Raw genomic sequence first — 26835 nt, forward strand, 5'->3', positions numbered from 1 at the left:
TGCTGCTTTCCACTGCAGTTTGGCCACCTGATGGCAGCTTTTAAATTCTGAGATAAGAATTGTGGGTTTGTTACCCGTATGTCCAGCTTTGGTCAGCACTTTCTGGTTCCAACAAAATGCAAATAATCAAACATGAGTTGATCTTTTATAGTTCTTCAAATAGCATACTTTTCACAGTAGAAAAGTAATTCCCTTTAGAAGGTCATTAGTCCAAAGACTAATGGCTTTCATTTCTCCTAAACGTTTTAAAAGCATGACAACAATTTCCTATGAGTGGGCTGCTTTAAAAGATCTGAGTTGATTTGGGCTTCTGTGTGTGATCTGCTTCTTCACTTTTTTAATTAAAATTTTGTGCATGAAGAAAAAGAGTTGATTTTTTCTGAATGACAAGTTCTGGTAATAAAACAAGGTGATACTGCCCTGCTAAATAGTGGCCTCATAAGGGTCACATGCATAAATGGAGATTTAATGAATGTGTAATTCAAGAGTGCCACGAACAGCAGAAATGCCAAACAGCAGAGCTGAAGCACAGCTGAGTAACCTGCTGCAAAGAAATCTGTCACTTCACCTGTTTCTGTGTTTTGAAGTCATGACTGACTGATTCACCGTCTTGAAGGCAGTAGATGCAAGGATATGAACTTGTGCATCTCTGAAAAAAGTGTTTAGTCCTGAGCACGAGTCTTCAAGTGACAGAAAGCTCGTAGCAGCCTGCAGCGCAATAATGTAAAGGCTAGCTTTGCTTGATGCTCTTTCTGTCCATTGACTTCTTAATTTTCCTAAAGGAAAACATGTTGAGTCCCCTGTAGAGGTGACTCACAGATTCTGTTGAGGACTTCTGGAAGGCTTCAGTCTTTTACCTGCCATGTGCCTGCATCACTACTGCCAATTTCGGCTCCTCCTACAATGACAATAAGAAAACTGGCTGTAAGTGCTAATTCAAGTCTCAGTGGAAGTATCTTAGATATCTTGGGATACTGCTGTTTCCTAAGGTTTCTAGATATGCTGACATGTAGCTGATGAGTGTGTGTCATTATTGGTTAGTGCCTGAAAAGTTACCGTGTGGTGAACGGAGCTGTTCAGCATATAAACAGTTGAGATGAATGGGGATTATGGGAAGGTGTGCTGCACCGTAGTGGCTTGAGGCCACAACCAAAAGTGCGCTGTGCATGGGGGGGGGGAGAGTCAACGACAACTGCAGTGCACACAAGTGAAGGATGTTGGAGCCATATCTTTGTAAAGGCTGATCTGATTTCTAAATGTACATCTACTCCTCTAAATTATTGATCCCTGCTTGCTTCAGGCTGGGTAGAGACACAGGTATGGAGAATTAGGTGAAGTTATAGGGTGGAGAGAAATTGCTGAGCTTCGGAAGTGTTCCTTGCAGGTAGGCACTGTCTTGAACTTGTGTGTTATCTCCAGAAGTGGATAATATAATCTTATTTACACTCACAGTTAAATATTTATTCCCCAAATTCTGGGATGTTTTGGCTTTTAAATCTAACATGAGGAAGGACAACCAGAGAAAGTGTACTAATGTGGATCAAAATACTGTGAAAAAGTGTACGAGAACCCATTCTTAGTAGTCCTGTTCGTTACCTTTAGCAAAAATGTCACCCTCGCTGTCACTGTGGCCTGAAGAGAATCCTGTGCTCACATCTCTGAGGAACTAATTTTGTCAGCTGGTTGAGTAGTAAGACTCAAAATTGAGATTAACAGTTATCAAAAAGTAAGAAGCAAGTGGTCTGCTGTTACTTGATCATTTTGTGCTTACTTGCTAAGCTGAGATTTTCACCAGTTACTGTTTTTTTATGATTTCTGAGTATTGTTCATTAATGTAGTTATTTCATTGCTGAATGACAGAATATTTTTACACACTGCTGTCGCTTCTAGCTTCATTTCAAAAGGAGAGGTAATTCTTCTTTCCAGAAGTAGAACTGTTGTGCTGTACAGTTCGTACTTCCAGAAATTCCTTCAGGGCTTCAGTTTCTATTTGATTTTTGGCTGGTTTGCAAGAATATATGATCCAATTGATCCATTCACATTTTTAATCGAAAACATACATAGTTTGTATACATTAAAAAAGGATCATTTGCATATAAGCAAGAGCCCATGAAAGTGTGTTTGAGCATTCCTACCTGCACCTGGGCATAAAAAAATTTAGCAAATTATTTTGTGTGTATCCATTGTATATTTGTTTCTTTTTTATCAATGTACGTCAGAGGTCCGAATACAAATAAAGCATGCTATGCAGGCTAATTAAATCAATGCCTCTGTGGAAGAACTTAGTTTCTGGAATTGCTCTTGTAAATCTGGGATGTAAACAAAAACCTAGTTATTTTTATGTCGTTTCCCTTTGCCTCGTGTATGTGACTCTGGAAGTTGGAGAGTTATATGTTTATGCCTCTTTTTATAGCAGAATATTTGTGTGGCTGAATTTTTATTGAAGCATAATTCCTGGTTTCCTTAAAGCTGAGCAAGGCTACTGTACAGTGGGAACACACATTAATTTGAGTTGCTGTGAAAGGCTGTTCATTTTAAAGCTTTCAAGGCAGCAAATTGTCCTCAAGTGTTTCTTCATTAAGAGTTGTTTGCTGCTTTTGTAGAAACGGCAGCCACGGAAAGTAAATTGGGAGCTTTTCCTGAAAGAAGGATGTGCAAGAAACAGCATTTAGGCCATGGGATCTTACTGTCCTTCCTTCTCCTGCCCCTGCTTACCTGGGGTGATACAGGCACCACTGCATTTTATTCTGTTTTATTTCAGCTGCGTGCTGAGATGAGCAGTCTCCAGAGGCTCCATTTATCTGAGGTTGGCTTTAGTTCGTTCTTTCTTGGTTGGTTTATAGCTTCCTCATAGACTATGAGCTCATTGTGCTGGTTCCTTTAAAATGTAGAACACAAAGATAGTACCTGTCTGAAGAGTTTAGAGTCTAAATGGACTGTACGATTATGGATATGGCCCTTGCTCCCATTAAATGTGAAATTCCAGCTGTTCAGAATAAACGTATTTTTTAGTGAATTCCAATCTAATAATAAAATCTTCTGTTTGTGAGGAGTGCAGCTTCCATGGTGTGAATAATCAGGCCCACTTCTGTTGAAGTGCAAAAACTCCCTCTTATTTTTAATAGCAAATTATTTTGAGAGCAGAGCCCAAAAGCACGGGATTTTTAGAAGTAAACTAGTTTTTTAAGGCTTCCTGTTCATTTTGGATTTGGTTACGTCTCTCTGTTTTTTTTTTTTTAACTGTTCTCTGCAAAAGCAACCATTGTAGACTTGGCCCTTTTTTATATTACTAATGTAGTCTAGAGGGTTAGCACAGGTCTTTATAGTTACAGATTGTTTCTAATACATTTTTTTCTTCATAAACTAAGGGCAGGACTGTACACGAAATCTCTGTTATTGTATTTGTGCTTTGTACTCATGTACTTGTTGACTGTTTTACAAGCCAGTAACGTAGTAGCCACAGGCTAGGAAGCTTGCCCAGAAATCTGGCATATTTAATTAGTGCTAGTAAACAAGCAGAGTTTCAAATTTAATTTTTCCTTCTTTAATTCCTATAAACCTCAAGCCATTTAAAACTTAATTTTGACACTAGTTTCGTTTATGCAGTTGGATAATACTGAAACAGTCCACAACCACAGATGGAATAGTCCCAGTCTCTTCCAAGCAAGAAGGGAATAGAAGTTGTTTTGTTTTAATAGTATTTGAGGTTGCCGTAAAACTGTAAATGATAATCTTCAGGTCATCCACTACCCGTTTTCTTTTTCTTTCAGTTAGGCTAAGTGTTTCAAGATGAGGAAATTGTCCTACCATGGGTTTAGCCTTGTAAAGGAAAAGGATTGGATTTGCTGCCATTCTGGTCTTTGTACAGAGAGCTGCTCTAAGAACAAATTGTGGAAGCATCTGAACTCTGTTACTTGCCATAGCTACTTTATTGCTTCTAGGCTGTGAGGTTTAACTCGCTACCCCAGGTGGCATACGCAACGGAGGCTTCAGTTGCCGTCTTCTTTCTTGCTTTTCAATACCAGCTTGTGATCGGTGGTGAAAATGGTTCTCTGCTACTGCTTTCACTATTAGGGACCACTGAAGTCTAGATGAATTACATTTCTCCTATCTGTTTCGTTGCTGGAGCCACACTGTCTCCAGACACGTAGTGTGCTGGTGTCTCCTTATCACAGCAATAAAATACTTGCTAATTTTGGTTAAAAACCTGGACTTTGTAACTGTAGCTAAAAAAAAAAAAAAAAAAAAAAAATTAGTATTTAAATTGTGGAAATACACAGATGAGCAGTGTCTTATTAGCTGTCCAGACAGCTTTTCCTTCAAGAACGTGGGTTTTTTGGTTTTGTGGTGGGTTTGGGGGGGGGTTTTGGTTTGGTTGTTTTTTGGGTGTTTTTTTTTTGTTTGCTTGTTTGTTTTTGCTTTTAAATGAACAGTGACTGTCTCCTACTTATTCTAAAAGCAGCTCCCACCTACTGCATGAAGTGAGTTAGCATATGCTGGGCTATGTGGAACAGCGCTCTTGTTTGCGTGAAGTTTCTCAGTCAGCAGTAACCATCCCAAGGAAGGAATTTAACCTGCTGCTCAAAGTACCATCTCACTGCATTGAATTTGCCAGGATTTTCTTCCGTCCTCTGCAGTATTCTAATTGTCATAGTATCACTGTTCAACAGGAGTGAAATTCCTCCGGCCCAACCTTAAGCTGTTATTCAGGTCCTAGTAATGGGTGAAAGATGAGAAAGATTTTTGGAAATCCAGCTCTGTCCTCAGTGCAGCGTACGTTTTTGTTCAGTTGGGCTTAATGCTGTAGTGCTCCAACTTTAGCATCCTCCTGAAAGCATTTTAGGTGTAAGCTCAGTTTCTTATAGTAATATGAAGCAGCAACTTCTGTTATAGCTATTAACAAATATGGAAATTTAGAATCATGAGTAATCTGGTCTAGCCAGAAACTAATCCAGTGTGGTTATAACCACTGTAATTACTTGTTTAAAAAATGCAAATTTGGACTTTGGGTGGATGTTAAGCTCTTCTTGTGGTAACAATAGATTTTTCTGTGTCTTGTCTTTTTTTCCATTTTTTTTTTTCCCCTGATACTTATGTTCATCATCCCATGGTATTTCTAATGGCATTTTTGTAAAATGCCAGTTAGCTATTAGAAGAATTAATCATGAAGTTCTTCAGGGTTGAAAAGATGAGAGATGTCTGCAAGTGGCTTCAGTCTGACTTCAGTTCTCCTTTGGTTTTTAATTCTCTTGTCACTCTGCAAAAAGAATGCTACATCATTTTAACGCTTTGTTTTATTGAAGTTCTTATTTGATACTGTCAAAACATTAGCTGATAAATTAAATAGTATAAATTCCTTTAAACTAGAAAAGAACGCAAGTATCTCTCGATTTCTTGTGTGATGTTCCTATCACTTGGCATATTTCTTCACTGCAGAATTGGGCTGTACTCTAATGCTGATGTTGCCCTGAGCCCTGACGGCTCTGTGTGTCCCAAAATCTTGTGGCTCAAGATTTGATGTTGCCCTATATCCAGGCTAGCATGTCTCTGAGGATGTATCTGAATACACGGGCTGAGTCATGACTTCAGTGTAGCTGAGTCGGGAAACCCCTCTGGTTTTCTGTAGGGAAGCAGGATTCATCAAGTCTGAGTGCTGATACCTCAATGTACTTTCCCCTAAAGTGTCTTTTTCTTCTCTGTACCCATTCAGCATTGCCGAGATGTCCTGTGTCCTGACAGTCACAGCCAGGCTCCCTCTGCAGTGGCGGCAGAGCCAGGTTCTGTGCCCACTTGAATTTCTACATGAGATAAAGCTGTTTTCATTAATTGATTAAATATTTGACATTTAACAATTGTTGGGGTCTTGTCAGGATGAAGTGTGGTTACTGTGTTACCAAATGCTGAAGTGTCCAGGTTTCAGTGGAGTTGAGATGTAAATAGGTACGACCGTAAAACCTTATCGTGAATCAGAAGTGAGGCAGAAGCAGTAGGTTCCAGGGGGAAACCAAAGGAAACACAGGTCAAAGCGCCAGCTGAGGAAGCTACAGACCCTCAAGGAGCAGGAGCTAAGTGCAATTCACTTACAGTAAATGAAGGAAATGAGCATTGCCAGATTTACTGCAGAAGACATCCTACACGGGATGGATTTGGATAGGTTTTGGTAATTTAAATGGTAACAGTTGATTTTTTTGCCTCCTTTGGATTCAAAGCTCGTGTCTTCTTGCTTTCTAGACTGTTGGGGGGAGCCAGACGCTGCTTTGTCTAACACACAACATGTATTGCTCATTTCTTTCTTCTCTCCCTCTGTTCTTCCTTCTAACCCTAATGACCTGCTATCGGACTCTTGTCAGGCTGTTTTCCAGTCCCACGAAATTTAACTGTTTTGAATGCAAATATCTTCTCAAGAAAGACTCTTAAACACACACCTTCTGTCATAAGACCCCATTTGCTCATCAAGCAAAGATCCTAGCAAAGGAAAATTAGTGATCGGGTATGGCCTATGCACAGTAACAGGTTTAAAGAGGGGAATTTTAATTTTAATAAACTGATGGTGCAGAAGTAGCTGGTTTTCATGAGGTACCTGGAAGGCTACTCACAATGGGAAGTCCAAAGGTATGTGTGACAGCTTCAGCTTGTCCTGCTTCTGGGCCCTGTAAAATAAAAGGAAATGCTTATAATGCTTATTTCCACTTTGTTTTTTCCACTTCTGCTTTTACTTGGAATTTAAGGTCAGGAGAGGGGGGGATTTCTTTTTGCCCATGTGCTTTAGTAGTCCAAAGGTATGTGGTTACCTTAAATCCCCAAATCCTGCAGATCAGAGATTTTAAGTTCTAGCCACTGGTAAAACCCGCCTCACCTGAGAGGCACAGAAGGCCTTCAGAGCCTCATCGAGCGAGGCTGCGATCAGCCAGTCACGCTGCCGAGTACCATTTTGTTTGCTGTTGAGTCTAGGCCAGTGACATAAAGAAATTGTGGCAGCCTTGCTGTGTTTAAGCTATATATTGGTAGTGACCTACAGCTTTGACCTAGTATTCAGTTTTGCTGTTTCCCATGCATTTACTGTAATTATTTGATTTAAGAAAATATATCATATGTCTACTGCTTAGCCCTTTGGGAACTGGCGTGGGAGGGATCAGCAGGAGCTGCTGTTCTTCGGTAGCCTCTGTACAACCCTCCAGCTTCAGTTGTTTGCTTAAAACTTGTTCCTCTTATGTTTTGTCATCCTTTCAGCCCTGGTGATTTTAGGGAACAGTTATTTACTAAGGTGGATTTCCACAAAGCAGGAAGCAAAATGAGCTGAAAATTGGAAATTATTAGGGTTGCCAGGTGCAGACTTTTAGTTCTTTCTCCTTCTTTAGCAAAGAAAGCATTTCACAAAGCTTGATTAAATCTCTCAAACCACAGTTTAGCCCAGCATAAGAAAAATAAGCTCAAATACCAGATCTGAACCAAGGGACTAAGCCATGTCCCGTTGTGTTGGAATCGAATTGGTTATAGTGCACAATAATCTACTTTATTGTCATCCTGGCCTTAACTGTAGCATAAGATGATTACATTGAATGTGTATAATAATAAGGCTTACACTTTGTATATACTGCTTTAAATATTTTGGCACACCATAGAAAGAACCTTTACGTGCAAGGCTTGATTAATCCTTTTCCTCTGTGTATAGAACAAGTAGCTGCCAGAGCTCAAGGGTAAAACCTATTAATAATGTCTCTGGCAGTCCCTGCCCTCCTTCGCAGTGTATTCTCTTCTGTTCACACCAAACTCCGCACTTACTATCATTTTGGTCTCTCTCTTTTGCTTTCCCAGTTTCTACATAGGAATTGAGGTATTCTAGCAGATTGAGTCTAGTATAAAAGTGTCTAGTATAAAATATGTGCATTTTCTCTTTATTTTCAGTGGAGGACAGGGAAAGAGAGAAAGGGGCAGGGGGGTTGTGGGGAGCCCGGCCCCTGCTTTATTTCCTACAGCTGTTAGCACTCACTATGGCAGAGAAGACCCTTAAAACCAAGTTTAGGGAAATGCTTTCCCCAGCAGCTGTGTCTGGTGTGCTCCCGGGGGGATGCACGTGTGTCCAGTCATGTGGCCGTGCACCCCCAGGGAGCGCTCCGCAGACTTGGGGTGGGTGAGGAATTACTGTTCTGGTTTTCCTATGGGGAAGCTGAAGCAGGGCGAAGAAAAACATTTTACATAAGGTCACGGGATGAGTTGGCTGCGCAGCCATCAGCACCTTTGCTGTTCAGCGTTGAAGTCAAGAGAGATGTTAACGTTAAAGCATGGTGTTGGAGCCAAGATAATGACTCTTTTCTATGGGAGGTCACAGTGGCTTATTGTAAACCATTAGTGACCTTGAACAAATAGTAATCCTGAGTTCTGACTGCTGACCTATACTCTTTATACTAGAGAAAATGATTTAATCTTTGGCTTTCAATGAAAGTTGGTTCCTTTACCAAGAAGTTTTCAGCATGTTTTTGTCAGAAGCAGGTTCATAGTTTGTGTTAGAGTCTCATGGGTATATTAATAATGTAACACAACAAAGAAAAATGGCATGCGGTGAAGGTTTTAAATGAAAAATATTTATTATTCGGAAGGCTTTCAAGCAACTTAGGTCATTAGATCAATAAAACATTTTCATTTGGAAAGTACTTCCCATTCCTGATGAGGTCTCTGTTTAGAAGCAGCGCCCACGGATGGGTGGGTGGGTGGGTTGGGTAGCTACCAGAGCCGCCGGCGGGCAGCTGATGTTACGCTGCAGATGTGGTGTGGTCCTCAAGGGACTAAGGTGCGTCTTACCCTCCGGTCTTTGTAAATAAGGTTGTTACAAAAGTGGAGGAAGGGAAACGGTAAGGGGGTGCCTCTGCGCTGGGAAGCGGAGGTCAGCTCTCTCACATCACCGAGGTGCCCCTCATCGCCAGGACCCAACCAGTTGTTCCACCCGAGCAGCAGCATCCTCTCATTAAACTCCGCTCCCCCTCCTCTGAAGCCCGGTGCAGGAGGCCCCGCCGGCGGGGGGGTCCCAGCCTGCGCCGCTACAGCTGCTGCGGTTCAGCCCGGAGGTGGCAGCATTTCACTGGTGGGCAAAGGAGGCCTGGGGTACAGCGGGGACATTCATTAGGCTAAGTGCTTTGGGAGCTTTTTGGCCAAAAGCAGCGTGTAAAAAAAAAATTAAGGTCATAAGGTGTCTGGGATTTTTGAAGAGCCAACGTAACAGTGGTCTTTTATTATTGGTGAGTTTACAGCCAAGAGCTGTCCCGTAAATGAGCAATGCGATCTACAGATTTTTTTTTTTTTTTTTCCTTTAAAAGTAGGAATGCTTGAGACATTAAAGGTGGTCTGGCAGCTTTTGCTGTGAGACTTCTCTTCGTGTGGATCTGTACGCTGGCTTTGTATCAACGTGAGAGCACCACCTCCGTGCAGACAGTCCAGGGTCAGCACTGTGTCTTTGAACTGGATGGCACGCTTCTTCACACAAGAATACAGCGTGTAGCCTGGGGGATACGGAGAACGTGGTAGACTGTTTGGCTACACGGACTGTGAGCTACATGCAATTGATTAGAAAAGAAATGAGTGTGGAATGCATAGTTTGCACTTAGCCTGCTTTTATTTTTTTATGTATTTTGGAGGGATGGGCAGGAAGATGAACTAACACCCCGTAAGCCCACAGTGGACGTCATTCAGATATCAGTTCAGGAGCCAGGTTATTAGCAGGTATGATTGGCTTTTTACTGTGTCAGTGCTCGGATTAGCGTTAGAGTACGGACAGCCTCAGGTCCTTGAGCTTATTTAAAGACCTTCGTATTTTCCATCAACAGCTGTATGAAGTTAAAGGGAAAGAGGCCATGGGATTTCTCTTTCTCAGCTAGTTTATTTGTGAGGTGGTGAGGTTAATGTGGCAATATCCCATGCTTAGTAGAGAGGCTTTTTGGCTTTAAGCATTGTGTGTGCTCCCTTCAGATTTATGATTTTGACCCCAGCCTGGCATTATCACACTGTCAGTGGGAGTGCAGGACTGGTTTGAACCTCCAGCTCTTGGTGGTAATCTCTCTTAATTAGTTTACAGTTGAAACAATTGTCCGTCTTTTTTGCCTTTAAACAAGGGAAGTTTGCTCTATCAGTGGTTGATTTCCCTGAGGGAGGAAGTCCTGAGAGAGGTTATCAGGGAGAAAAAAGCTCCAGGCTCCGCTTTCAAAGCAATGCCATGTACGAAGCATGCATCAATCCTGTTAGTACTGCTTATTATTTCACAATGGCGTGTTAGGAATTACGGGCACAGACCTTTCTAAGGACTCTTGCAGACCTTTATGCATCCTCATCCCGAGTCAGGATTTTGTGGAATTATGTGCTAATAAAAGCTAATTTTACACATTAAATTGCATTCTTTGAAATTGCTCTTTTAATTGCTGATCTTTCCCTGACTTCTCCACAGATCTCTCCGAGCCTCCTCATTGTCGACTTTCTGCCAGGGAGCCCTCCACGCCTCATCATTAGGGCTAAAATCTCCCATCACTTAACATAACACACAGAGCTTACAACTGGGAGCAGCCCCCTCCCTTGCATGGGAGCACAGACAATAATAGACACTATGGTGGCAGCGCCAATGGGAGTTTTACCATGTATTTTAATGACTTGTGCTTGATTACATTTGCTAGATTGAACCAAAGTTCATTTAGTAATTGGTATGACTCTTAGAGGGTTCACATTTGACATTCCTCGCTCGTTAAAGAGCTCCAACAATGGCTGTTACAACTTTCATCTCAACGGTGACCCTCTCAGATATATATCCAGTCTTTTTCTTTTGATAAACCACCCAACCCGGCATTCATTAACACTTAACCATCTGCAGCCAGCCCCTCCTAGTACCTTCTCCCTTGCTTTGATGATATAATTAAAAGCCTTCTGTATTATCTCCCTCAGAGCGATAAGTCTAGGTGCGTCAGCTCTTGGCACATGCATTGTTTGTTATTCGATTCTCTCTGTATCAGCTGTTCCTCGCGACGGGCTCATTTTTCATATGTTGTAAAGATTAGCTGATGGAGTGGGAGATCAGAGGCATGGGAAGAGAGTGTGGCTTTCGATATTAGTAACCAGATGCTCATTTGAAATGGTGATGGAGTTTGCTGTTATCTGTTAGATTATTTGGCTCCTTTGCTTTTACCTGAAGATAAACTGGTTTAAGCACTAGTCAATGAAAATTAGCATCATCTTTAGTGGCTTGTTATGATAAGAGTGCTCTTATCAGTCTGGTTTAGCGTGGCTATTCTCTCCTTGAATCTGGTTTACAGAAATCGCAGCTTTGTTTATGCATGTGCCCAAACTTGCCTGTTTGACCTTTGAAGCTGTGATTATAATATTAATCTATGGGACTATTCTGTTGCAAATCACTTAGGTGGTCTGTATTTCAGAGGATTTTCATTGCGGGACCTCCCTCTTGTCCAGCATGATGTTCCATTATTGTTAGTATATTCTACATTGAAAGCTAACTCAGAGTGGCGTTTCAGTACATCTTGCTGTCTGGCTGGTCTTTGTGGGGGTTTTTTTGTGCGGGATGGAGCTGCAGCTAGGATAGCGCTGTGCTACTGTCTGCCTACTTGCACTGACTTTGTATAACTTTGTTATAAAGTTGCTTAGCTACAGAAAAACTTGGTACAATACTTGCATGCAGATACAAACTTCAGCCCACAAATCCTCAGTGTCCTGCGGTGTAGCTAAATAGTGTTATTCCAGTTTGCAGGTGGGGAGACTGTATGTGTGACAGCCGCACAGACACTGGCAACAGAACCAGCATTTATTGAGGAGTTCCTGTTTTAAGCTCTTCTGCTTGATGTCTAGCCCTTGCAGCCTTCCCCTGCCTTGTGTTTAAGGGGGGTTGTGGTAGATCTCGAATAGGGAGAGAAGAACCTGGCATTCTGGCGCTAAAGAAACTGTGTCCTGTTTGTCATCTTCAAGCTAAGAATTGGGTTTTTTCCTCCTATTTTTCCCTCTCCTTCCCATGTTGCATCCACTTCTGTTTTTTTAATGTGTTACTTGCCTTGTTCCATTGTTTTGTTTATTTTCCCAGCTTTCCTCTCTGCTCCATTTCTTTCCATTTGTCTCTTTCACCCGTTTCAATAAACTATTATATTCATTATATAAATACAAGGGAGCCCTTTTTCTCAGAGAAGATATGAAAATTCTCCCTCTCATGAATATAGAAAATGTGGAAAACATCCTCAGGATGCAGGAGGGAGTCTGCTGACTTCCAACTGCAAGACCTCATTAAAATTAGTGGATTCCCTATCCTCTTTGCATAAGGAACTTTGCTATTTGGGCTGACTTCCACAGCAACATCTGGGCCACTGATAACATCAGTACTGGAGCATTGCTAGGTGAGCTCATGTTTTGTTAATGAAGTAATCTACTGAAAGTGCATATATCATTTTTTAGTACCACATACTTTACTGCAAAGTGTCGTACTGCTACTACAGGAGCTTTCCTTTCTAAGTGGGACTTAAAGAATTTAGTTATAGTTAATAGTATGCTTGGCTTGAATTGAATGGCATGCTTGAGAAATGCCACCTAAATTATCAAATTTTAAGACGGAAATACTTTGGGTAGTTCAATGCATTAATTGAGAAATGCACTGAAAAATGGCTTGCTAGAACACCTGATATTCTTGGTAGCTTTGGTGTTACTAAATATTCAGTGTGCTAGTACAGGTTTACTATACACACACACACACATATATATATATGTATGTATGCCCAAGTTGTGAGTGATTCCTCTGCTGAGCTAACTAAATAATAAAAGTGATCATGATCACAAACATCTGACTTTAGCCTGTTCTGGAATAAGCGAACAAAGGTTGGATGGAATACGCTGGTAAGATATGTTAATTCAAACTTCATTATGAAATTCAGGCATCAAAGGAGGAAAAAATTAAAATGGAGACAATTTCAGGTGTGGATTGAAATTTCTCTCCTTAATAGCCTCTGCACTGTGAGTGCAGTTGCAGATCTCTTGAACAGCCCAGGGTAGTCTCTGACTGTTGTTGTGTTTTGTCTTTTTTAATTTGCACACTAAATACTCTTCTGGCTTTTGTGTCCTGAGAACTAGTGGTGAGTGTTCAGACAGCCAGAACACTCTCAAATGAGGCTACAGGTGTGTGGAAGGGAAAGCAATACTGGCATAAAATACTGGCTGCTTTGAGACAGGTTCCAAAAAGGGTTTCCACTAAGAGCAGAGAATTCATAAAGAGAAGTAACAGAAGTAATCAATGAGCCTTTTTGATTTACAACTTTGTTCTTAAAATATTGAAGCTATTGGAGATTTCTGATTTTCTAAAATATTAACCTGCCACTGGTCTGAAAGCGAAGACTTCCCTGTTTGCCATTGTTTGGCTAATGATGAGATGGAGTTTTACTGGTCTTTTCCATCTTACTGGGCTGGATAGGGAAACACTTTGTAATTGAGCTGCGGCAGGCATTTGTAATGTGTAGTGTAGGAAAGGTGAGCAGACCCCATCTCCTTCCCCTATTCCCCTCCAGGAAGTGTTGGAAAAAATACAGTAGTGTTGTTGTGTTTGCTAGCAGAACATGCACAGCCTTGCATATTAAGGCAGGCACTTAGCCAGAAGCTTTGAATTATTGTACCCTGACATTACCCACTGTAACTTTTAGCACTCTGGGCCCATTACCTTGGCTTCCTGCCCAGTAATGTGCAATTTCCACTTACATAAGAAGATGTAGCAGGAGTAATGACTCCTTGGAGGAGGTGTTTTCTTTTGCAGCAAATCAGCCCAGGGCCAGCAGGTGTAAGTTTATAGACACAGTCCAATAATGGCAGCATGCACTGTTCTCCTCTGTTAATCCAGCAGTAGATGGAAAGGAACAGATCTACCTTTGCAGACTTTTCACTATCCACTGACTTAATTGCAAAGCTAAGCTCTTGTAAATGGCCATGCAAAACTCTGATTTTCCTTTTTTTTTTTTTTTTTTTCTTCTTTTCCAGGCACCCTAGAATGCACATCAGAACAGGGCTGATGGATGCCCATCTCTACTGTCTGAAGAAATACGTGGTAGACTTCCTTGTAGAAAACAGGTAAGAAACCAAGCCGTACACAAGGTAGTAGGAGGTGTTTGCATTGACATATCGTTCGTACCAGAGCTTTTAAAGGAAGATTTGTTTCATTAAATGGGAAAGCATAAAATAGAAATGTAAAAGAAATGAGTTTTCAAAATGCTTTAACTACACTAAAAAGAATGCCAAGCATTATGTCCGAGTTTCTTATTCAGACCTTTTTAAAAAAAAAAAAAATCTAATAACAGCATAAGTGAAAGATAAAATTTTTGCCTCTTTTCTGCATCCCTTGTTTTCCTAATGTATCTGTGCTTTTTGGCTGCTCATTTCACCAGGGCTCCCCCATTGTTAGGGCTGTGAATACATTTCTGACCTTTGATTTCCCCCACCACAGTCTGTTTTGGCCCTTGCAATCACCTTTTTTCTCCCCCTTCACATCCACCACCACTGCAGGTGGGCTAGCTCTGTAGCATCCTATGTTTTTAGCTTGTGATGTTCCTCCGTCAAAACTCCGAGACCACCCACTGAGAGTAAGAAAAACATCCATTTATGGAAGTGGAGAAGGATCTTAGCTATAATATTTCATGAAACAGACCAAAAAAAACCCTGTTTATCTTTAAAAAACAAACAAATGAACAACCCCCCTCACAGTAAGTAGTTCAGTTTTGGACTGATGTCCCATTCCTAGGCTTTTTGTAGCGCTCTCATGCCCATTACATATATTGAATGCTCACTGAGTTCTCAAGAGTTTTTCTCTCCTTTTAAGTAAGATGAAAGATAAAGGGGCTGACTGAGTGTTGTGTTCATAGTGCTTTTCCTTAGCACATAAACTGGCATGTGAAAAAGCGTTGGGGGGCGGGGGGATTTGTGGTAGTCTTGACCATATACAAATCCGGTGATGCAGTTGGATACATGATTGAAGGAGCTCTTCCAGATTAAGGTTCTGTGAGTGAGTTAAAATTAAGTGGAAAATCTGTGTTAACCCCCAGGGCAATTTCTTACCAGGCATAAGAATAAAGCTTATCCAATACTCTGACTGGCACGTGGGGGCATTGTACAAGTCATTTTAGTTCCCATTTGCGTATAGGAACGTGTCTGACGGGTGAGAAAGCTTCAGGAGCAGCAGATGCTTTAAATCTGGAATAACCCATTTATTCAGTGTATTTTAGAAAGTCGGTGACAGTTTAGACTTCTTGTATTTCCTGTGGTAGCATGACGCAGCGGTTACGCCTTTCTTTTGTCATAATACAACATGTAGGACTCATTTCTTGAAATCCTCTCCATCTAGTTTTGCTGGGATTAGACATTTCCAGAATATTACATATTTCACACATTCAGTTCTTTTTTCCTTGGTATTTCATGCTGTTTTGAATTTAGATCATTAGGTCTGTGGGACAAGGACGGTCTTTGTCAGACATGCCACAGTGCGTGACACAGTGAGGCCTCTAAGCGTAAATAGTGGTAACTTCATATTTCAAGGCTTTATGCTATTTCCATTGAAACTGGTGAGATCTTTGCCTTTGTCAGTGGCAGTATTTTACCTTGTATTAACCAAAGCCAGCAGAGTGAAATCCTGCTCTGAACTCCTCCAGTTGCCCCCAGGTCCCCCTAGAACAAGTCTACTGACATTTTGCAAGTATGACCAATTGTTTTTGTTTCCTATGGAGAGGTCATTCCCTGTCTTCACTATTTTATGAAGCTGTGCTGCTTTTCTGTGACACTTCCATGACAAATACGTAATTACAGCAGCTAGAAAAGCATTTCTTAAGACCTGATAGCAACATCTGGCTTACTAATGGCAGGTAGCTGCTTCGTTCTCTTTATTACACGCATGCTGCTTATTCAGTCAATTGAGAGAGAGAGTCAATTGCAAGTAATGTGCTTAACTGGCAAATCTGTGGAATGGGACTGTTGCCATGAGGAATAACTTGGGCTTTCAGGCTCCTGACATTGGTGGGCATTTGCAGCTTGTTTTTCTTCTCTGAGGAAGGGGAGGACAGCGCATACCCAAAGATCTTTCCATGTTTGGCAGCAATGTGCCAGGACTTTTGAAAGACCCTGTGGAATATTTTTGCCTCAAAAGTACTGACATATACATAATTGTTTGGGTTTGAGGATTCTTTTTAATACTTTGGTTTTTAGCCTAGAGAGAACCTACGGTGAGATTTTGCCTCTCTGCAATTCGGCACCAGGACTGGAGAAGCTCAGATGCCTTGTTTAAGCTGTGCGTGTTTAAAACTAACAGCAGGGACTGAAGTGAACAGTGAAGCTCTTGTACGGTGCCAGGAAGTACTGACACAGTGTACTTCCTCAATATTACAATATTTACATTGTGTTAATATTTTAACAGCAGGGTTTGATGGCAGGCAGAACACCTTTTTTCATTGTTTGTAGCTCAGTGAAGCATTTACATTTTTTTCAAATTTTATTTTGACATACAAAAGCAGAAAAGATGTTGCCCAGCAGTAAAAAATTCAGATCCTACAACTGGCTATAGCTCAGTCTTTTCCAGAGGAAAATTATGATTACTTCCAGGTCAAAGAATTACCTGAAAACTAATGTGGTTATGTATGTGGCATCTGTTGCTTCAAATGGGATAAAAGCCCAGTGTAGTCCCAGCTTAGCTGCAAAGATGTGGGAAGAACAAGCTCTCTCCAAGTCAATGTAGTTTGTATATAGCTGCACCTGTAAGGGTAAATTGCATTCCTCCACTTCGATTGGATTAATATATGCATTGTGTGTAAGGTCCAAAGCCACTAGCAACTAATATGAAAACAGGGAAAAGAGAACGTGGAATGGCTGAACCTTTGTTTTGTATAAGCGTATGAATCTTGCTTTAGGATTTGGGACAACTTTGTTACATGACACCTGTGGAAAAAGGCTGGATTTATTGTTCAGCTCCAGAATGGAGTTGCGATACCAAAGCTGTATCATCAGCTCGGCCACTGTCTTGCTTTGTGGTGCTAGACAGGTCCCTTAATTTTTCTATGAGCTTGTTTGCTCTTCTGGGTGGGATTGTTTGGAGAATAATCAGTGTTTGTTTGGCAGCAGTGAGATTCTACTACAGGGGATGCGAGGAGAGGTCAAAATACTGTTTGGTAGTCTGTAACTCAGTTCGTAGTTCTTTAATACATTTTTATGAACTATTTTAAAAGGACTGAATAGTAGGTTCTCTTGCCTGAAGTTTTATTGCACTGTAGCAAACCAAACATATTCTTGAGTTTTAAAAAGCAGAGATCGCTAGTGCCTTTGAATAAAAGTCAGAGGAAATGGTCTGTTTATTAGAACCCCCACAAATATGTATGTCCGGACAAAAATAAAAAATATCACGCCCCTAATGTTGTTTAAACCTGGGGAATTTATTTTTAGGGGAATTAAACTGCTTTCTCTTTCCTCTCCTAGGAGGAAAAAATGCATTTTGGCAGTTAAAATCCCCATCTCTATCTGTCTCTCAGCCACTAGTTCAACACTGCATCTTAGTGAAATTGAGTCTTCAAGGGTATGACAGTCCTACCCTGTCCGAATTTACCAAAGGCAAATGCTCGTGATTCCACAGTGACGTGGGGAACAGCTGAAGAAATTCTTGCCCCTAGCAGTTTGCTATTCCCTATGGCTGGAATTTACACCCTCCCTTCTCTCCACACTCCGGCATCACCAGGGCAGGGCTGATGATGTGAGTGCTTCTTAATCACCTCCAGTGGGCTGGCAGCCTCTGCCCAGGGGTGCCAGCGGGAGCACTCGGAGCTCCGCCCTGGGATGGACATCTTCATCCCCGCACCCGCAGTGGCTACCTGGCGCTGACGGCTTCTGGGTCTGTTCCCACTAGATTCACAAGAGGTCATGGGCCATACCCTGCTACCAACCAGATTTATCCCGTCTGAACAGGGACTGTGACCTCAATGTGAACAAGCAGCAGCTTGTTTGGGCTGAATTTTCTGCTGATTTTTAACTACCCTGGGTTTTTTTTTTTTCTGCAGAGACCTTTGGTTCTTTCCCAGGTTCCTTTCTGCATCAATGAAGTTCGAGTTGCTGAGGTTGGTCTTGGTTTGGCAGATGTACCGAGTCTGCCGAATTGCATCACATCTTTGCACGGGAGTTAAAAATCTGATCTCAGGAGGGAGGTCAGTTAAAAATCTGATCTCTCTGTATTCAGGCGAGAGCTTTTCTTTCCTGAACGTTTCCTTTTTCGGAATCAAGCTAACCTGAGGGTCTTATAGGTGCTGCACTTTGTGGCATGGGGAAGACAGGCGAGCCACTGGCAGTGTGCGTTGCAGGAGCTGCTCTGCCAGCACAGGGCAGGGATAGTTGAAAGTGAACACCTGCACCGCATGATGAACTGCACAATATTGCTTTTCTTAAAACGACCATTGCACGAGCTGAGCCAGCAGGCTAGACAGAAGCAGAGGCTGTAGCTGGCTGGGGGCACGGCTCCACCCCACAGCTGGCGGGCCTCACACCCCTGAGGCCCTGGGGTGGCAGCCAGCACAGTAGCCAGTCCCTTTTTTGGCACTCTCCTGAGTGCTAGGTTGGAATCCTGCCTCGCTGCTGCATTCAGGGCAGACGGAAGAAGAGAGTCCTTATTCCCTTTCCCCTGTGAACTTCATCTGTAGCTGAGGGCAGGATCTAGGCCTGTGCTTCGTGAGCCCAGAATGTTGCACAGGCATGCACTGATACTACTTTACTGCGTGCCGACAGTTTGCTTGCTAACAATCCCAGCAAAGCTGCTAGCAGAAGAAATGTGATCAAAGTGAAACTGCATGGTAGTTTGTGTTCTGTTTTTCCAGAATATTTCTAAAGCTCTAGCCTGGTGAAATAAGATACCTGATTTGGGGGAGGGCGAGAAGGGAGATAGATAAGCAACCCCTTCCCCTGTAAAGTTTTAATGTGGAAAATTCAAACTTGTTTTGGAAATTTAAGTGTTGAAGATGTGTGTCTATATAGCCTGTGTAGAAGCTTAAAAGCATATTTAATATGCATTTATAATATAGGTATGCATGAATGGCATTGTGCCCACAGTCAGTTGTGCAGGTACAGATGACAACATTTGTTACATGTGTAAGGATTCCACCCTGCTCACAGGTGAAACCTGTAGACACGTGGAGGCTGCCATTTTCACCTCCCATTGAGGTAGACCAAAAATCTGAAACCAGATCAAGACTGCCAAAAACAAAGTAGTATATGGTCCTACTTACTAAGTTACCTCCCAAAAATCACTTTTGTCAAATTTCATCAGTGCAGAGCTTGTCGGGAATATGCCAATCAAACCTTAATTGGTTGGGCACACAAAAAGCTACATTTAAAAATACTAACTTTGCAAAGTTAAGCACTTGGCAGTTAGGAAGTGCCACAGCTGAGGCTCCCTGTGCAACCTTTTTCTTCTGTATGTGCCACCTATTATGGTACAGTCTCCAGTTACATGACTCTGTACTTTTTCTTCCCCTTACTTGCTGCCTGCTGTTTAAACCCTGTTCTGAAGATAAGGTCAATACTTTCCTTTTGGATTCTTGGTGCTCATCACTGATATTATAATGCTCTGCACACACTTCGTTAACTGTCTTTCCAGCACCCGGATGAGTGAAGTAGCAGTCTTTCCTTATTCTGAAGGGGGGAAACTAAGGCACACAAAAGCTGAAGTTTGAAGCATCTTTGTCTTAAGTATGCCATTTTTCAGTCCTTAATGTTATACAGAGAGTTCTTAATGTTGAAAGAATCTTTTCCATTGATAATAGCTGTCACAGGGTGACACTGATCAAATCGAAAGCACACAACCAGCAGCAACCTGCAGAAATTAGATTTACGTTCTGCATTCAGCAGCATCTGTAAACTCCTCTGACAGAAAGGAATTAAAAAATTAAAAATCAATTCTTCAGGCGTCATGCATTCACCTTAAATATTAGCAGTTCTTTTCTCCTCTCGCAGCCCTCTGCCTTGTACATTTAACACACATGTTCTAACAAATGAGGCAGGCATTCTTCTGCCTCATTACACAGCCTTGATTCATCCCCAGGGCATAGTCCATCTTTGCATTGGGTGAAGAAGAGATCAAGATCGGGGAGAGCGGAAAAGTAGATGAGTGTGTTTTTAAGGATTGTGTCATAATGTGTACACACGAGGTCTTAATTAAGATTGTATAAGCGACATAGTTGTAGCTTTTCTTAATGTGAGTGCCCAAACTGTTGCCCTGATGTTCTTCTAAGTGCGTGTGTATATATATTTATATATGTGACACTTTCAGAATTAATCAGTGGGGCTACTGTGACTCTTGTTAATGGAGTAGCTGTTATCAACATAGATTTATCACCTTTCAGGTCAGCCACCAGAAGGAGATGGGATGCTCTAAACTTCAAAGAATATCCAGCTCAGCCTCTGTAACCTTGGCCTGGAGCGTACTTTGTTACTCTGTGGAGTAGTGCATGAGCAGTCCAGTTGCCTTGCAGAAAGAGAGAGAATGGAGCATGCCCAATGTAGAAGGACTCGAAAAATTTAGCTGCAAAACAGGTGTCTTCCAAGCATGTGCAAACTGTTTTTTCAGACTTAGCTTGATGTAGTATGGGCACTTTTAATGTTTACAAATGTAATGCCCTGATGAAAAGACAACCTTGTGCCAAATTGCAAGCATGGAAGTGCAAGAGCTTTTCAGCAGAGCAGTTGAAATATTTTTAACATGGACAAAACAAAGTATTTTTCCGTAATTTTGTTCTCGGAAATAGCTGAGACATTTTTGATGAAGCTATCCAAAAAAAATCAGCTTGAGGCAAACACCTGGCATGGGTAATTTCAGCCAAAATAGTTAAACTTTGGCAAAGTTTACAAACAGATGAAGACAGAAACTTACAATAGGAAATGCTGGGCAATTTATCTATATGCACGCCAATTGCACCACCTCTGAAAGCCAGTCATCTCAGTTTTTCTGAAGGCAGATGACACTGTGTGTTTGCTCAGATGTTATGGCTTCTCTGTTATGCACCAGCGGGGCAGCTGCATTTTCTAACATAAGGAGATCTTTGGACTTCATTTCAAAACACTGTCTGTATATCTAAAACAAAGCTGGTAGCACACGTCTTCCTCTTATATGTTAGAACGTTTTATGTACTTTTGTGGTGTCCTTCCCCCTTCCCCCCTCCCGTCCTTCTAAAAGCAAGGTAGATTTTTTATTGTGTTTAGTAATGTGTTTTGCAAATCACCATTTTGTCCTAAATCCAGTACTTCTAAATTGTTGGGTGTAGAAAAAGCCACCATTTCCATTGTACAGTCACCTGGGAGCTGGGCAGCTCTGTTTGTGGACAGGAGGAATGATGCGTGGTACTGGAAAGGCAAGAATGATAAACAGCAGCGCTGTGGTCGCTTCAAAAGGTCCGAGTAAGGGTTCGCAGCGCCTTGTCCTGGGAACGCTGAGTGCTAGCGTCTTGCCACCAGGGAAATCCACTTACCCTGGGGTGTCCTCCTCTCAGGGTGCACCCTGCAAGAGGCTGAGCTGGAGCTAAAGAAACAAATCAACCCTTCTGCAGTTCTTCCAGCACTGGCTGGAGAGCTGCCTGCCAGAATTCGCCAGTAGAGAAACTCTTCTCTGAACTGAGCAAATTTGCAGTAAGCTTTATAGCCAAAGTCAGTATGATTTGTTTGCAAAGTTAAACATTGGGTTTGGTTGTTTTTGGTTTTGTTTTTTTTTTTTTAACTGCTGAAATAAATAAGAGCAAACCGTGTGAGGTCATAGCACTCTGCCTTTCCAAACTGCTTCAGCTGCAGTCCCAGAGCAAGCTTCTCTTCTCGGCTCCCCTCTGCTCTGTCCAGAAAGCCTCTGCTGGGCCAGCATGAGGAGGGGAGAGGAAGGTTTGCTGTCTCAGTGCTCTGTGCTCAGATCTGCAGCCGTGAGAAGAGCTGCAGTGGATCCACCCTTCTCCACCCCGACAAAAGGCAGGAGCAGTGAGATCTTTGAAAACTGGAGGTGCGAGTGTCTGGCTCTGAAGCTCCTGCTTGGATGGCTGTGTGCTATGCTGTACACAAAGGGCCCTGCAGGTTTATATTAAGGTGCTGCCCAGACTAAACCAGTGCATTTTTTCTTTTTCCCCTCTAAATGCCTTTTTATCATTCAGGCTGTCACCTGTGTTTCCTGGCAAGGGCTGCTGGCTGGGGGAGGTCTGGCAGAGCTGAACACCCAGCTTTGGTGGTCTTTGTGTGGCTGCCTGAAAGATGGCTTAAAACAGAACCTGCTCTGTGAATACCTGCGAGTTAACATGTGTCAGCCGTGTGGCTGGAAGGTTTCTCCTTTGCTGTAAAGAGAGATTTTATAATGAATACTTCCCTTGTGATTAAAATGGGTAAATAAACAAATAGCTCCTACAGGAAGTATACTGTGTGAAGATGGAGCAAATAGATTGTAGCTTTCCAAGCAAGGAAAAGAAAAGGGGGGGAAAAAAAAAACCCACAACCAAACCAAGCTCCTCCTTAGTGCATTTAATGTATTAGAATGTGAAATGGCAATTTGTCTTTCCCATTTCCTTTCCTTGTCAAACATATCCAGCTGTTGGAGCTTTCTCTGCTCCTTACTAGAAATGCCAAGACTTGAAATTTGTTGATGTCCTCCTCCTCCAGAGTATCATTACCTCTATCATCTTTCCGTGGTACCAATCAAGCTCACTCCTGAAAACCTCAGGAGAAAAAACCCTAATGATCCAAACTAGGTTTAAACAAATTACGATTTTCAGCAAATCAATTCTGTAATAAATAAAATTCCTTTTCCTGTTAGCGGACTACCTGGGAGCAGACATATCTCTGGATGCGCTGAATTGGAGCTGATTAACTTCATGAATAACTGCAAATCTTTCTTTATGAGACCACAATATGCCATAGTGGCCATGTGCCTGAGGTACTCGAAGCATGCTTGGTCACAGCACAGTATTCTGTGCATGCAAGCTGCTCCTAATGCAAATTTTTGTGAAGTAAATGTTAAAATTTGTTAATTTTATCCTCTAACTGTTATTTACAGCATCACATAATGACCCTTTGGATTCCCGATGAAAAGTGAATGTAGGGAGGCCATGAAAAAGGTCATTCAAATGTCAATGCCAATATTATAGAATCATAGAAAAATTTAGGTTGGGGAGGGACCTCTAACTGTCTCTAGTCCAACCTCCTGCTCAAAAGTAGGGCTAAGTTTTGTGTTGCTCAGGGGTTTTTTTGCAGTTGGGTTTTGAAAATCTCAAAGGATGGAGACTGGGCCTTGTCCCAGGACTGTACCACTCACTGAAAAGTTGTTTTCTTTATGTCCCAACTGGAATTTCCCTTGTTACAGCTTGTGTCCATTGCCTCTTGCCCTTTTACTGTGCACCTCTTGGAAAAGTCTGGCTGTCTTTTATATTGCTTCTTTTTTAGCAGTGGAAAACTGTAATCAGATCCCCCGGCAGCCTTCTCTTCTCCAGGCTGAACAAACCCAGCTCCCCCAGCTTCTCCTCCTGCATCATGTGCTCCTGGCCCTCTTGGTGGCCTCAGCTGGGCTTGCTCTGATCTGATAATAAACATTAAAAATTGTTAACTATTTTGTTCACTGTTTCATGCAGTGGCAGTTTCTTTGGGTAGCCTTCAGTCAAATTGACTTTTGTCTTCATGTGAGAGATGGATTTTGAACCAAGGAGGAATGATGATTCTTTTATCCATCTATGTGTGCTTTTTTCTTTTTTTTCCTTAAACCATTGCCACTTGGACAGCATCACCCTCAACATTCTTTCGTCAGTGCAGTACATTTTCTTCCACACGGCACTACTTGCATGTAAGATAATACTTGGGGTGAAATGATTATCTTACCTTGCTGGACATTTCCCTGTAAGGATAGAGTCCATATATGTGATACCATGGCATATTTCTCTTGCAGTGGAAAACATAATATATTCTCCTATATTTTCTGTTCTGTTCAGATGATCTGAATTTCTCCCCAAGATTGTGAAACTTTGAAGAATTTTCGGATAATGTTTTCCTTTGTTCCCTTTTCTGGTTTGCTTCTAAATCTCTTTCTCTTCCATACCACTTCACTCACTGACTGATCCTGCTGAAATGCTGAGAGTCCCCTTTTACTCACGAGTTGAATTTTTGGGAGAGAAAATAGTGATTGTTTCCCTACTATTCCACTTTTCATGGTTTTTGTACTCTAGGTGTTAGTTCAATGTCAAATTTCATTGTGCCTTAGCCAGTCAGATGAAACATGAACAATAATAAAGATGCCTATAGCACTGTTGCCAGCTTTATTATTGCATTGAATTACTGTGATGGGAGACTTTTCTCTCTTCTATATGCAGAAAGTTAATAAATGCTACTAATGATCATAGGGCACACATGCCTGAATAGAGTTGCTAAGAGGTATCTTCATTAAGTCAGTGAATCATCAATAGATAATAACATTTTAAGTTTCATTTTAAGTAGCTAGAGTATGAGGTAAGGGCTGATCTTAGAACACAGTCTTGAATCAAAGTGGAGCAACTACACCTTGCTTCACTTAAAGTGAAAAAATAAAAAAAGGGAGTATAACATTTTAAACAGCCACAGGACAGTCTATGAGATATGCTGAGTGCTGTCTAGTTAAGTTACCGGTTTTGAAGAAATCAAAGACCTGAATGTGGAGGAGGAGTGACATTTCCCTAAATCAAAGACGCAGATATGAACTGTAGCGCACACAGCATTTTCCACCAAACCTTGCTGGATGAATACCACCTGGAAAGAACATTATGAATAAAAGTAGGCTCGTGACAAGAGACGGGATTCATTGGCCAAAAAGCTTCGTCTTAAAGTTCTTCAAGAAAGGGTGAAATCACAAAAAAAGTAGTTTAGTCTTACCGCAGGACAGTAGAACACGTTGAAAATGCCACGGCAAAGAGAACAGAAGAGTTGTCCTGCAGGGAGGGGTGGAGCAAGGATTAGTAACCAATAGTGAGGATAGGAATTAATTAAGGTAGAATGATTGCTGGGGAGAAGGATGTAGAATTGAGAATGGGTCCTTTTGATTGCAGACCACCAAGCACGGTGTCTGCATGGAGAAACAGAGCGAAGTGACGGGGACATCTACGGTGCCTTTAATGCAGCCTCAGTGGAGCAGGGTGAAAGGGCTTACCCATGTGAAGCTACAGCCATGTCTATATTTTTTGACATGTTTTATACAGACAAGTCTGAAGCATTTATCTATCTAAACATATACTTGTGCACCTAAAGTTTACGTAGTTCATCAGTTTTATGGATGCACGTCAACTTTATCAAATGCATCATATGCGTGTGTTTGTTTAGGCATAGTATCAGAATGCCTCTGTTCGATGCACTTTTCAGAAAAGGAGCCTAATTTCAAAGGCATTTAGAAAAGAGTTGGTAACTCAGACACAGATGGCTGCAAAGGCGGAGGTGGGAGAGAACAGGGAAAGATGAGTTCTGGCAAGGAATCACATTTGGTGCAGGTGCGCTTGTTTTAGAAGAATGGGATGCTGTCTGGGAATGAATGAGATCCATTCCTCAGCAGTGTGTACAACCTGCCAAACACCCTGGGTGGCCTCCGACGGCCTCAGAGACTTTTGGTCAGAGAGTAGTTCTAAAAATGTCTAAACTTGCTGGCATTCCCATGCAAAAGCAGTATTAGTCGGGAGCTGTGGGGCGTTCCTGGCTGTTTGGCGAGTGGGCAGAGTTAAGGTTACTTAGATGACCCAAGCTGAGGGCGCGCACGCTTTCAAAGGATTTGAGTATGTAATTGAGGAGTTTTAATTTCTGTGGTCAATTTTTCAGAAAGCTGCCTTGTTCCCCAAAGGGTTTTTTGGCAGAAGTGGAAGTTAGATCCCTGCTCCTTTAAGTGCATCCAGACTTGGTGGAACTTGAGAGCAGCTTTTTATGTGGTTTGCATCCATACCATCCCTTCCATACTTTGATCTGGGTCCTCTCTGCATTGTGGTGTCTCTGATTGTCACTTGCGTGTCATCTTCTGCTTCCCCTCCATCGTCCAGAATGCAGGGATTTCGGTGGTGATGCTGCGGTTTTGGGAAGTCATTCATAAACTTGAGCCTGCAAAGCAAAGCTGTGCAGTTGTATCGGCTTGCTCTGCAATGGCTTTTGAAATACTGTCACGCACGCTCTTATGAACGTTGGGAGTAGGCTGCTGTCAGACTTGAAGGTTTTGGGGAGAAAATAGCATGGAAAGACAAATGAAGCACAAATGCAGTCGTGTGGAGTTACCTTTTAGTAGAACATTTCTCAAAGTTTCCTTGCCTTCTCCATAGGCTCCAAAAGTAATAAGAGACACTGACAAGTAAGTAATTAATATGAAATTGGGGGGGATGAGAAATATATTTACTCTTTTTGTGATAGAAATCTTGAGAGTAGAACAGGACAAATAGAACATAGCAAGAAATAACATCTGTTTGATGCTATGATTGGTGTTGCAGGTTATTGAATTAGGCACAAGTAATTGCCTGGTAGTTTATTGGCTTGCCTGGTTACTTTGGAGTTTTCCTTTATTATAATTGGTCTCGGGTACACCAAGCAAAGGCAAAAAGATTATTGCAAGATACAAGAGCAGAATTAGCCTTCTGCAGGGAGGTGGCACACCCTATAAATTTATCATTTGATATTTTTTCCTTTTGTACGTAGTCCTTGTCTGCTTTCTCCACATTCTTAGCATGTCTGAGAAATTCCAGCATTTTTAGCAGTGAATCAGTGAGAAGAAGGGGAAAAGGCCTGTAATTGCTTTTTCCATTGTGCTTGTTAAAACCGCATTGTGGGAAATGGACCCAAACACTGTCTTTTAAGTGG

The 26835-nt window shown here is 41.8% G+C and overlaps 1 protein-coding gene across 9 annotated transcripts in view; it reads left to right on the forward strand.

Moving 5' to 3' along the window:
• EIF2B3 (eukaryotic translation initiation factor 2B subunit gamma) overlaps nt 1-26835 on the forward strand; it is a 108525-nt gene that overhangs the window by 38396 nt on the left and 43294 nt on the right. For 7 of the 9 annotated variants that reach the window (XR_015698815.1, XR_015698817.1, XR_015698816.1 and 4 more), the window contains exons 6-7: nt 13993-14082; nt 18039-18182. Coding sequence is in view for 2 of the 9 variants with exons in the window: in XM_087732105.1 (XP_087588231.1) it covers nt 13993-14082; nt 18039-18182 (234 nt within the window). In the remaining 7 variants the exon portion in view is untranslated. The remainder of the gene's footprint in view (nt 1-13992; nt 14083-18038; nt 18183-26835) is intronic. The other 2 variants (XR_015698820.1, XR_015698821.1) reach the window with 2 other exon arrangements.

The sequence above is a fragment of the Nipponia nippon genome, unplaced genomic scaffold (assembly GCF_047370975.1).
Source record: "Nipponia nippon isolate SJK-2023a ecotype South Korea unplaced genomic scaffold, ASM4737097v1 scaffold_5, whole genome shotgun sequence".
Taxonomy (NCBI): Eukaryota; Metazoa; Chordata; class Aves; order Pelecaniformes; family Threskiornithidae; genus Nipponia; species Nipponia nippon.